Source organism: Salvia miltiorrhiza, chromosome 3 (assembly GCF_028751815.1).
Source record: "Salvia miltiorrhiza cultivar Shanhuang (shh) chromosome 3, IMPLAD_Smil_shh, whole genome shotgun sequence".
Lineage (NCBI taxonomy): Eukaryota > Viridiplantae > Streptophyta > Magnoliopsida > Lamiales > Lamiaceae > Salvia > Salvia miltiorrhiza.
Window position 1 is genome coordinate 59,746,483 of NC_080389.1, and position 12,942 is coordinate 59,759,424.

General features: G+C 39.3%; 3 protein-coding genes across 4 annotated transcripts; 1 reads left to right on the forward strand and 2 right to left on the reverse strand.

The window, feature by feature from the left end:
* Positions 1 to 323: 323 nt before the first annotated feature.
* On the reverse strand, positions 324 to 3,501 carry LOC131014921 (uncharacterized). The gene is made up of 9 exons (XM_057943094.1): positions 3,176 to 3,501; positions 2,894 to 3,097; positions 2,659 to 2,716; positions 2,505 to 2,567; positions 1,862 to 1,937; positions 1,276 to 1,388; positions 992 to 1,081; positions 778 to 909; positions 324 to 636 (listed from the first exon to the last, which is right to left on the reverse strand). The coding sequence occupies exons 1-9, from the start codon at positions 3,499 to 3,501 to the stop codon at positions 505 to 507; spliced, it is 1,194 nt and encodes a 397-aa protein (XP_057799077.1). The 3' UTR covers positions 324 to 504.
* A 320-nt stretch (positions 3,502 to 3,821) lies between these two features.
* Positions 3,822 to 6,683, forward strand: LOC131014929 (alkylated DNA repair protein ALKBH8 homolog). Of its 2 annotated transcripts, none has more exons than XM_057943109.1 (8): positions 3,822 to 3,963; positions 4,392 to 4,709; positions 5,093 to 5,194; positions 5,313 to 5,399; positions 5,481 to 5,606; positions 5,697 to 5,987; positions 6,148 to 6,213; positions 6,421 to 6,683. In XM_057943109.1, the coding sequence occupies exons 2-8, from the start codon at positions 4,410 to 4,412 to the stop codon at positions 6,475 to 6,477; spliced, it is 1,029 nt and encodes a 342-aa protein (XP_057799092.1). In that variant the 5' UTR covers positions 3,822 to 3,963; positions 4,392 to 4,409; the 3' UTR covers positions 6,478 to 6,683. The 2 variants fall into 2 exon arrangements, with proteins under 2 accessions (XP_057799092.1, XP_057799093.1); XM_057943110.1 differs by having other exon boundaries at positions 4,400 to 4,709.
* Positions 6,684 to 6,726: 43 nt separating this feature from the next.
* LOC131014889 (beta-amylase 8) lies at positions 6,727 to 12,538 on the reverse strand. Its single transcript, XM_057943033.1, is given in 14 exon segments — positions 6,727 to 6,991; positions 7,089 to 7,308; positions 7,423 to 7,635; positions 7,734 to 7,994; positions 8,334 to 8,498; positions 8,715 to 8,909; positions 9,410 to 9,613; positions 9,740 to 9,820; positions 10,388 to 10,609; positions 11,918 to 12,010; positions 12,012 to 12,044; positions 12,046 to 12,120; positions 12,122 to 12,160; positions 12,162 to 12,538. Coding segments are annotated over 14 exon segments (2,067 nt in total). The 5' UTR covers positions 12,411 to 12,538; the 3' UTR covers positions 6,727 to 6,974.
* Between the last annotated feature and the right edge of the window lie 404 nt (positions 12,539 to 12,942).

A 12,942-nucleotide genomic window follows, 5' to 3' on the forward strand; every position in this document is an offset into this window, starting at 1 on the left:
AAATAATTTCTTTTATGGCCAATATCTTTTTCTCTTTGTAGCCCCAAAATTTAGTTCAAATATATATAATATTTTGCTACAGTTTTGTCCTTGTAGCATTCATACTAGAAGTTAAAACTCCCAAATTATAGCCCCTACTTAACATGTGTTTTACATAGGCACGTATGACTGCACGAGATTGAATTGACCCAAGATTATTCGAGATTAAGTTAGAGTAAAACTATCCGAGATTAATTCTATCATAGGGGAAAGCCAAGATTGAGTATCAAGTCGTGTCCCGAATGGATCAAGACATCGAAGAAAATAATGTGAAAGCAAAGCAGTTGCTTGAACACAGAGCACATGAGATTTAAAGAATAAAAAGAGAAGTATAATACACCAAAGCAGCCCTTGCCATCATAAGCATATCAGCAAGTGGTGAATTTTTCTCTTTCCTGTAGATGAATGAATATATGTTGATAGAATGTCTTCTACACAAATCAATCCTATATTTACAGTGAGTTATTATTCAAGGCTGCAGAAGAAGTTAGTGATTGTTCTAGACAGGACTCTGATCTCATTAAGGGATATAGCTTTAAGCCCTTGAGCAATCGCGTCCGCTGGCGTGTACACCTCCCCTACTTGCCACTTTGGCTCCTGATCACATCAACAAATACTACTTATCACACACTTGCAATCTATATTTTCAGATTACTTTCTACTTTTCTAGTATACGCTTGGTTCGTGCTCCCTAGCTTCACTTAAGGTAGACCCTACTACTTTAGTTAGTAACAATACCTGTATACATGGAGTTATATGGGTACCACGTAGAACGACCTTCTCTAGTTTTCCACCAAAAGACTCAACACGGGGTTTTAGGGTCTCTTCTAGGAGATCAGTCTCGTCAATTGCGTCCGTGTCAAACTTAACCTGAGGCAAGAAAAGAAATAACACAAGAACTTTTAGCAGCATGGCATTTATCCAAGATTTGAGAGGCAAGGATTACAGGTACCAGTAGCGTGTGTTGAATGTTATATAACTTCTTGAAACAGTCGAGATTCTCTGCAGGAGCCGGCTTGAACTCAGAAGTCCCTTGAGCAACCTGAAGTAAGATCGATGATTAGAAAATTATATAGAAATGATTTCTGAAATTGGGAAAGGGAAATTCTGTGCCAAGAAATGTGTGCAGTTTTATGTCAAGCATATGAATGAAGAAAACTTCAAACATGAGTTGAAAGGTAACATCTCTGCAGAGTCACAGATCAAAGTATATAAAAGAATTTTTCCAGTACATACCTGATTAAATACTGAGGGCAGCTGATCGACAAACTTGGTCAATGACACGGTAGATTCAGGATCATAGTCAGGAACTACTCTTTCAGCTAAGTCTATTAGAGTTTTCCAACCATCTATAAAAATAGTAGACATCTTAAGATTACTGAAGTATATCATAACAATGCTTGGTAGTTAAGAAGAAAAATGTGGACTCTAAATCAAAGAACTTCTCAATTCTTGGACTTCTAAATCAAATAACTTCTCTCTAAGTCTTGGCCATGCTTCCAATAGCACAAAAATATTTTTCTCAGCACATATAATTCCAATCTCAGCACTCAATAGCTTGTCATTGATGATTAACTCTTCGGGAAACATGACCCCGTCCACTACGGAAGGATCAGCCTCAAAAGGAAAGAGAAAGAAGAATTTAAACGACATTATTTACATAAGAAAGATGTAAAGGATTTTTTTATGAAGATATTTTATTCTGTCAAAACTGCCAAAGTCTTTGTATTAGGATGAGAGTTTTTTTTCTGTCCAACTTTTTAGTATTTGAAGTTCTATAACAAATTAATAAAGTGGTATTCCACATTTGAACATAATTCACCTGAGAAACTTTGAGCCACTGAATACATAGGAGATGTCTCAATCACCGGCATCATTTGCTTGACTACAGGCCCCAACTGCAATACAGAATATACACACTTTAGAATATGAGGGAATCTTTTTCTTTTTCTAAAATCCACCAAACTCCATTACAAAGCAGAAATTGAAAAAGGAGATGTGCATGACCTTCACAATAGCCCCTTGTACCATATGAAGTTGATATCTATTTATACCAATATATTATAATAATATACGCTGCTTGAGTGTATGAGAATTTTGAGCAGTTAAAAGAGAAATCAGACAAGAGGCATACGATACAAGGCATGATGCAAGAGCCAAGCAGAATGCCATGTGTTGAGTATTCATATAGCAGCATACTCTCAATAAAATTGTCGATTACAACGTCAACTACTATCATGATACTGGGAAAAGCATACAATTCCATATTGTTTTTTTATGTAGAATGCAAATATTAACACAAAACAGAGTTAACATGCTTATGATAATCAACAATTCAAGGCTATCGCTTCTACAAATGGGAGGAAGACCACAAAGCTACAAGGCCGATATTTTGAAATGACACAACGAGCATATTCTATATAGTAATCATATGAACATTTGAATGATGAATAAATGAGCAAAACCTGCTCAAAATAAGGAACTGCTTCTGATGCTGACTTGTTGTTATACGATATGATTGCATTGGCCTTCAACACAAACAGATTTATTCTTTGTCAAATACGGCATACTCATTTCATCCAATTAGACATACACTGGCCAGCCGGAGCAGTATAGAACCTTAGGAATCTTCTCGCAGAAATAACTACCCGTAAGCACTTGAAGAAGTGCGCCATTGCTGCACAAAAACGCGAATCAAACAACACAAACAAAGATCACATCAATTTTAGACAGTCCTAAACTAGCTGCATTGTTAAGCAGCCTTTCAAGGATTGATAGATAACCACACATACAAATTCACAATCAAACAATTCAACTCAATCGAAATTCATCAAAAACACGAAGGCGCCATTACCTATGCCCAACGGAATAAAACGGGAGATCAGCTATATCAGCAGCTGAAATCCCACAATCAGGCAATCCAGTGCTCAAAATCGAATCCAAACAAGTATGGAAACGCTGGTAGATCTCCCTTGTAACTTGTTCATGATCAAAAGTGACATTGTAGGGAACAGATATAATCAAATAACCTTCCTCCGCCAACAGCCCCAGCAGATAACTGTGAACACAAGCAAACAACAAAGCTGTTATAGCTTCCAAACCGGTAACACAAGCGCTAAATATACATACAAACTACCTGTACGTAACTTCGGGCACGGCGCCGATGAAAGCGCCGCCCAAAAATTTGACGAGAGCCTTCGGCTTTCTGCCTTTCGTCGGAGGTATCACCAGACAAGAGCCGAGCCGCCGGTAAATCTTACCGCCTCCGTACCCGAAGCTTCCAGAACCTTCGGATGCCCTACCGTATTGGGAATTTGAGATGCCGTTGATCGTCATGTGCGGCAAGGACGAGAAATTGGGTTTCCCACGGAAGCGAGAAGCGCGAGCGATGAAATGAGAGGGAGATGATAAATGGAGTTTGAGTTGGGGGAAGTTATTGCAGGCGAGAATGGCGGCCGCCATTGAAGCTCACTCTGTGGAGTGGAGAATTGGGAGGTAGGAAGAAGAGAGGCAGGCGTTGTAAGGTGTGGAGCGTGGCAACTGTAAACGTGGAAAGCGTCTGAGCGCTTCTTCCAACTAATCAAATTTCCACTTCATTTTTTTTTTTTATGGGTATTTCTTTTTCTTCCTTCCTCTCTCGTAACCCTAATTTTTTTTTTCTTTTTTTGGTGAATGGATTCTGCTAACAAAAATTTATTCCGAGCTGATCCATAATGCTGATGACAAGTTATCAAATTGAAACTCATTCGATCTAAGTATTTTTCAATGCTAATTAGGGTGAAAACTGGATATTAATGTCCTTTAATTATTTTACAACAAAAGGGGCGACGAAAAGTTCTTCCTTTCGCACCATCGCGGCTTCTGCTTGAAGAATAAATCCTTGGAATTTGGTTGCAGTCGAAAATCTTCCTTACGCACCATCAGGTAGTATTTTCTTATCCCTCCCTTTTATGCTGAGATACTCAAAATAATACTATGTTTTGAGCTAATTACTATACTGGGATTATTCAACTGTAAAACCTGGATAAGTTCCGAGTGAATTTTAGACGAATGGATTTCATTCCAAGAATGCATCTTGAGAACTGGGATTCAAGACAGAGAAATAAAAAGGAAATACAAGATAAGTAATCTTTTTGGCCGAATGAGTACATAATTATGTGATTTCTTGATTTGCCAATGTGATTTGACCATGAATGCAGCTGTTGTACTTGGTTAGAAGAGAAATAGATTGAGTCTGTGTGTATTTTGTTGTGATGCTTCACAAACTCAATATTACACGGAGGGGTGGGTTGTTTCATTTGTATTTTTGTGTAGCTGTGATACTGCTAACACTAACAGGCTGAACATCGCAGTGTTGCAGACTTTGAGGGATGGGTTTGCCAAGATTTACAAGCCCTAAGGGAGGGGAAGATGAGTCCAGTCCTCACCTCTATGTGGCTAACTGTGGGCCTGCGGTTGGATTTTCACATGAAACTATTGCATCTGTATTTGGTATGTACGGAGAAGTCGAGGGTGTCTGTGCTGCTGACGAGAGTGGGACGCGTGTAATTGTCTCCTATCATGATAAGAGCAGTTCACAGGCAGCCATGAAAGCACTGAATAGGCGTCCGTGTTCTAGTCTTGGAGGTCGTACCTTGCACATTCAGTATGCTGTACAATCACTTGGTAAGGTACTGAATTTTTCCTCTCCTTCTAAATGTTTCTACTGACAGCACATATAGTTTAGACACTCAGAGGTACTGGGTTTATTCAGAATGCTTCTGGTCTTTCCGAGTCGAGCTTTCTGTCTGAACATTGTATAAGTGCTGCACTGTCACTGGTGATGCATCGAGTGCTTGATTATAAGAATTGCTTACCGTTTTTGTTGTCCGTGTTCTGTCCATTGTTGTTGCTGATGCACACGGGTCACGGGTCACTAAAATGTATATAGTGCTTGAATGGCTCTTATTTTGATGGGATCTTAAGGCCTCTTTCTGTTTCTCTTCCTTATATAAGTCATCCACTTAGCTCTAAGAGGAGTGTTTTCTGATGTGTTCCTATCTTCTCTTTCTAGGTGAACAACACTGCTTCAGTTCCAGTTTCGACATCAGCCTCGGATTTGGACATTCCTGGACTTCACTTGATGCACGACTTTGTCACTCCTCAGGAAGAGCAAGTTAAGGATCAGATTTGGGAGTAATATACAGCTCCTGATCAGTTCTTTATTCCAAATGTTATCTTGTGATGCGCACGAGTTCACTTTTGTAGACTTGTTTCCTCTTCCGGTTTTACAGGAATTGCTTGCGGCTGTGGATGATAGGCCATGGCATCGTCTAGCCAAAAGAAGAGTTCAACACTACGGATACGAGTTTTGCTATGATGTAAGTTCTTATTGATTTCAGTACCTGTTTCGGGTTTCTTGTACGTGCTTTTAGCCGATGCCAGCCTTTTCCATCCTGCAGATAAGGAATGTCAATACTAATCAATACATGGGTGAGCTTCCACCCTTCATGTCTCCTGTACTCGAAAGGATCAGATCGTTTCAAGCACTTGGTCGTGCTGCAGATACGTCTCTAGATCAACTAACGGCAAGTGGAGTCTATGCTTATCAGCTTCAAATAACTGCTTCTTGAATTGCTAGCCCTATTGATTTGAAGTGTCTTTTGAAACGGTAACAGGTGAATGAGTACCCGCCCGGGGTTGGTTTGTCCCCACACGTAGACACCCATTCTGCGTTTGAAGAGCTAATTTTCAGCCTCTCGCTAGCGGGGCCGTGCATCATGGAATTCAGAAAGTATACAACCGGAGCGTGGCAGGAAAATTCGACCTCAAGTTCTGATCTGGAGAATCAGATACCTGAGAAGAACTTAAATTTTATAAAGAAGGCTCTTTATCTTCCTCCTCGATCACTGTTGTTGATGTCTGGAGAGGCTCGATATGCGTGGCATCATTACATTCCACACCACAAGGTACAATTTGTGAAAACTTCCTTAACGTTGTTCGCTTCTACATGTTTCTTGTTTTTCCTAGTAGATGTAATAAGATGATTTCTTTCCAAGGCTTGAAGTTACAAATGCTTTATCTTTTGAAGCTGAATTTGTCTTCTTCATGTGTGTGTGTGTGGTGCAGGTGGACAAAGTGAACGACAGTTTGATCCGTCGTGGTGCGAGGAGAGTGTCGTTTACATTGCGCAAGGTATGTAGTTTTTAGATTTAGCATTTTTCCATAACTAAGCTCAGTGAACAAAAAAAAGTCAGGCATGGAACAAGATATGAGATTACTTGGTAGCAGCAGTCACCATGATATTCTTCTTCTTTATCAGTTTCAAGCTTCAATTAAGAAAATATTTTCTTCCATTATTTTGGTAATTGCAACATTATATATTCCTTTGTGATAATGCAGGTCCGGCAAGGCCCTTGCCGATGCGAATTCCCTCAATACTGTGATTCACAGAGATAGTCATCTTTTCATTTCAAGTGCTACTGCAAATGGGCAGAAGGTTTGGGAGAGGAATTTTGTACCCTCAAATTATGATTTAGAATTTTAGATCATGGGCTACACCCAATTGCAATGGGTTATTCCATTGATTGGTGATGTGAAATTTCAGTTTTGCAAGTTTCTTAACTGGAAAAGAAGAGTTCACAACTCATCCATTATATGTTCAATTTCTTGGTTCCAGATTTTTAACATTTGATCAGATATGCACAGAACAAAATTAATTCTTCATAGAATCGTAGGTAATACTAACCTGTGGTGAATAGTGTACTCTTTCGAACACACAAAAGCCTTGAAATTACGTCTAGATAGTGAATAATATATATGACAGCACCACAAAAAAATTTAGTATGGAAGCTGAAAGAGTCGCTCTTTGCGCCAATAGCTGGTGTCGTCGTCCTCTCTCTCCGGTCTTCTCGTTCCAAAAAGTTAAGTAAACCAAGGATGAATAAAGGGGAATTTTAGTTACTGATCTCTCCTGCAGTTAAAAGGTTTGGACAGTGAGACAACACAAAACCAGAAACAAGAAAAGTGATGAATAATACTATAGGTTCACATAATTTAAGGTGGCTCACCGTGCATGCTTTTAACGAAGTAATCAATCTCTGAGAAGCATATGGTTCTTTGGATCAAAGGCGAAGGTTGTTGGAAGACGAAGAAGGAAAAGTGTCTGCGGTCAGGGTGGTCTCTCGGCCTTGCTGTCTCGACCAGCCTCATGAATCCATCTCTGTTGTAGCACGGTACAGCATTCTGCCCAGCAACAGTAAGCCCTCTGTCCCAACCTGAGTTAAGAACCTGCATCCCACTTTGACTTTAATTCTCACAACAGTAATAATATTGCAATTGCTCACTTTAAGTGAATTTCTAACAGCCCGTGAAGGGGCAGTTTGGTAAATGAAGGTGACTAACCTGCCAGTTCAGGCCCACGGGGTCCGACAGTGCTTCATCAATCTCCGGATACGAAGCCTGAAATCCTGAGATAACAAATTTCATCGTGACTGAGTGCTTTTTCAGCACTTCAAACAATGGAGCATATCCGTCCTGGTTAGAAGGGTTGTAGAAGCCAGCGGTGAGCTCCGCGGCATGGCTACTTGTCTTGTACCACCAGTAAACTGCTGGAATCTAGATCATAAATCCGTTGATTATCCTCCTAGTCTACAAACAGAAAACTGCAGGGAGAATAACAAATGAAACAGGACTTCAGATATGTGAACGAGTACCTTGACGACTATCTGTACATCCTCAAAGGCAAGACTTGCCAGGGACAAAACGTTATCAGCGTGATCTATTAAGACCTGAGTATACCAATGCAGGAAGAAGCGTCCATAGTAGCTGTCATAATCACCACTGTCACAGAAGAACCCGGTCTCGTGTGGTTTAGAATTATAATAACCAGCATTGTCAGGGGCCCGGGCCCAGAATGAGTGTCCACGGAGTTTTGCAGCTCTTTGGAGATTTTGCAACAAATATTTGTCATGACACTGGAGAAAGAGGAAACTAGATGAAAATCATAGAAATAACATGATATAATTTGAAAAAAAAAAACATGGGATTGGCAGAGGAATATAACAGGAACACCTCACAAATCCATGTTAACAAAATTACAAATTCCTATAACAGCTCACAGTCTCATTCACATGAACACACGGAACTATTCTAAAAAGTGGGAGACCTGACCCAAATACATCAGGAAACTCGTGATCAATACATGCATTTTGTGGTGCTAAACTAATACGCAAGATGAGCCCATTTTTATCACTTTTCTCCAACTAAAAGACATTTCAAAGAAAGAAGATACTTGGATTTTTTTTATGAGATACCTGAAACTCACCAATACCCGGATATCTCCACCCCATCCTTTCTGAAAATGAAGGGTACTTCAGCTCTCCAGAAGCTCCTAGCCCAACTTCAACAGCAGAAATGAGGCCCTCGGTGAATAAGTCGTCAAACTCAGTTCGGAAGCTTCTCATGAAGTCAAAATAGATCTGAAATTACAGAAACATACAGGTTTATGTACAATTTCTTATTCTGTATTTCGAGCTACATAAGTCATAAAAGTGATACTCCAGATTGAACAAGAATTATACTCCAGATTGCAAAAGCCATACAACCGCCAAGTACACAATGATCCAAGAAGCTTTAAAAGGCCACAAACCGTTCATCTTGGAAACAAAGGTGGATAAAAAACAATAGCTAACTACCTCAATGCCAGTTCTTCCTTTAAGTACTCGTTCCTTGTCAATGCCCCATGAAAGGCACTCAGTATTTCTTCTTCCTTCACGATCTGTGAAGAATATATCCTGATTGTTTTTACCGATCTCCAATACCCATTGAGGGAGGGATATAAATATTCCACCCGTATCAGGTCCTCCATATTCATGAAATGCCATTACCACCTTCAGAAAAGGGAGACTTCAGAATATTCACAGAACAGAACTTGGAAATAAAGTTACTAATTAAGCATATCTTAGGAAAGTTATGCATAAAAAAGAATGTCTCTGGGGGTAAGCGTAGCAAATGCAGATTGAGATCCATGTTAAAAAAGTTCATAAATGGTGAATGAAAGGATATTACGATAATTTTCTAGACTATTTAAGTAACCATATTTTCAAAGGTAGAGGAAGAAGCCCCCCTCAAGTAGAGATTTTTTCTCTTCACCATATTTGATATGTTAATATGAAATTTGAGAACTGTAACTACAAATAGTATTACACCCCCTCAATCATGAAATATTAATTGCTTGTTGAACCCTGTGAAGGTACATTCGGGGGTCAAAGAGTTTAAGAAAACATTCTTGGTGGAAAATAATGTGAATGAAAGACAAGCAATCATAATAAAAAAAACATTTTTAAGTAACCAATCGCTAAACCCCCTTCAAGGCTTGAAACCCTGTTACCTGCAATTTCATCCCAAACTCTTGGATAATGTTAAACATTTCCCTGTATCCTGCCCACTCATACTTCTTTGGTGTCCAAGCTTCAACGATTCCCCACCAACAATCTACGACAACACCATCAACATTTAAAGACCTCAGATGCTGTAATTCCTCTTTAACACCTTCAGGATCCATCAACTGGCAGAAATTGTTGATTGAGCCAGTCTGCAATAACCCAATGCAGAAAAGGTTTTGCATATTTAGAAAAGCTTATACACAGAAGATAATAAAGAGGAAGATGTCAGACTTTTATTTTAAATACTCCAATAAGATTTTGAAAGAATTACTTACTGCCAGCCTCACATAAACAGGGATATAAGAGGTTTCAGGAAGACCATTTCCATGCTCCCTGCAGTGAACATCTTGCACAAGCTGCAAGAATCGACCATGATGTAGAGAATTATTCATTATGCACAACCGAAGTATGTTTCTCCCCCGAGCAATGCCTTGAAAATGAAGTTTAAAACCAAAAAGTTTAGACAACCACAAAAGAGCACTAAGCCCATGTTTGCATGCCTTCACCATGTATATATAATATGAAAGAAGCTACCAACATGATAAAGATTTCTCTTTTTAGTTCCTCATAGTTTTAAAACATGCCAGACAAATTACTTTATGTGGACAGAGATACAAGATACTGATTTGGGTTACAATGTTCTACCATATAGGTGAAGCAGTTGGCTGAAGGCAAAATGGACGCCATTAAATTGGGATGAAATAAAAAGAAAATTCTCATAGTATCCAGATATCTTCTTATCATATGAGTGCCAGATACAAATTATTATAATAACTTTATTAACATGTTCTCAAGGCTTTACCGGTATTAAGATCAGCACCGAAATGATTCCTTTGCCAAGGCTCCATTCAGATGAATGAGCAAGCAAATTAAGTCAAAAAGTTTCCTTCAGAAAGTAGCACAATTTTTCAGAGAGAGATTACCTGGCCTGCCTTCAAACATTCAAGGGAGTCGATGGCACTGGCACTTGAATATTTGTCAAGCTTCGCATCCCTCTCTGCGACAACTGAATCAAGGGATGTTGGTGACAAATTCTCATCAACTCTGAGAGTTGAAGGCTGACAATCAACTGAAGACCTCACAGAGCAATTTCTCAAAGCACCAGAATATAATGGACTTTCAACTGAGCGAACTGGATTTACACCCTGCTTCAAATTATCAGCAGCTAATCAGAAATACTGTATGGTCTTGTCACATAGATGATATAAGATGGCAGTCAAACAAGATATCTACAACCACGAGATGACATACATCTGAAAAGTCACTCTTTTCTTAATAAAAGTGAAGCCAATCCGTACCAGTCCAGCTCTCTGTTATCACAACAATCAAATTCCTCGATAATTCATATAATAATCATAGAAGAATACAACATCGAGCACAGTGGTCTAGCTAACTCTGTGGCAGATAAATATGTCATATACAGAACAAATACAGATAACATATCATGTCATCTGCAGGGAGAAAGTTCTGATTTGTCAAGACTCAAGATATCTAAACTCTTTATGATTTTTTCTTTTACACAATTATGCAAGTCTCTTTAATTAAGGGCAAGGGAATGGTAATAAGAAGATCTGCAACACAGAAGGAGCTCTCTTTTTTTTCCTCCGAAGGACCCAATCCAACAGAATTTTGATTGGGAGAAGAATTTTCAAAAAAGAAATTTCTAACAGTTTGGAGGTAGGAAATCATTGTATGAGGCCATGAGTGAGCAATGCATACTTAGGAGACAGTTATACTGGCTTACCCTTTCTATTGGCACTGAGTCCGACCCAGAGAACGACTATTCCCAGTTCTTGGGTTCCTAGATAGTTAGCATAACTGGAAGTGTAAGGGGAAAAGGGACCAAATGAGCAGGATACAGAGTCCACCATAGATTACTTTCCACAAGACCAATTACTGAAATTGATAAGTATGATCTATTCCATTTTTCTGGTAAGAAGTGCTAAGCTTTTGTATGAAATTGGAAGAACTTAAAGCTCAACCACCATTCTCCTCAGCATAGAAGAGCTAAACACCTTAGAGAAACTCAACTCATCAGTTGTGCCAAACTACCCAACTCGTTTTGTATATGTAACCTACAGGATTGAAGTTTTTTTCTATTATGGGCATAAATGATCACAAAACAAATACTTTCGAGCTTCAAAGACTAGCATCTGGCCCAAATATCCAAGTAATTAAACGAAAGCAACTTCCTTTCTTCTTTTCTTTTCATTTCTCTACGGAATTTCTCATATTGAGTCACACCAACTCACTACAGACATCACAATAAACGCCAGCATTATTACAAGGACTCCATATCTAACAGTAAATACGTGTTCAATCTTTAAACTTATAATTCACATAATAAGATAACACCGAAACCTCTTATCCTAAAACAAACAGTAACAAAGTTTACAAGACGACAAAATAGAAGCAACAGACGAAACTGGCTCAAAAAATTTCAAAACACTCACCACATTAGAGGCATTACTATTATTTTGTTGAATGGAATTGAAATGAGAGATAGGAGGAGGCTGCGATTGCGGCTGCATTGATGGAGCAGGGCGGCGTCTGTCTGTAAGTAGTGCCGTCGGGTTCAACAGGTCCACCCGGCCTCCCGAGCGAGTGCGGCGATGACGTCATTCATGTCGGCGCGCGCCGGGAGGGGGAAATTCCCAGTACTGCCGGAGACCGGCGAGCATTCGGCTGGTGATGGCCTCTACGGTGACGCTCTCGAAGCTTCGTCCGCTCCTTCTCCTTATCTCTCTCTTTCCTGCTTTTTATCGGAGCGGTTGCGGTGCTGTTGGAGTTTGTGGCGGCAAAGCCGCGAAGGCGGCGCTGGGGCTGGGGTTGCGTGTGGTACGGTTGGGTGGAGGTGCTGGTGGCCGGCGGCGGCGGCGGTTGTGGATCAAGATCCTGTGCCGCCGCGGCGAAACAGTGGTTCATTGTGTTGGCGTTGGTGTTCATTGTTGCTGCATCTCTCACTCCTCTCTCAATCCCTCTCTCTCTCACCTCTCACACTGTCGCACACGCAGACAAACATCTTCCTTGGTCGTTTATCATAATTTGCATTTCACATCCTCCACAAAGTATTATTTGCATATTATCAACCAATCGAATTATGAAGGTAAAAAGGGGTTTTCTAATAATGTCAAAATACTTTATCCTTGCTTTTTCTAGGGTAAACACACATTTTATTTAGACATTTTTGTTCTAAAATTAAATTTTGTATTTCACATCGTTCTTTTTTCCATAGTATTCCCTCCTTCCCTTAAAAATTTGTCTAAAAAAAAAAAAATACTCCATATAGATTTTAATAAAAACTAATAAAAAATTATTTAATAATGAAATTATATACAAAAATACTGTTTAAAAGGTTATAATTATAAAGTTGATAGTGGAGTAGAAAGTAATGACATTGAGGCAAATCTTTTTGAGACACATAAAAAAAAATAGAGCAAACAATTTAGAGGCGGAGAGAGTATAATACAGAGGTGCA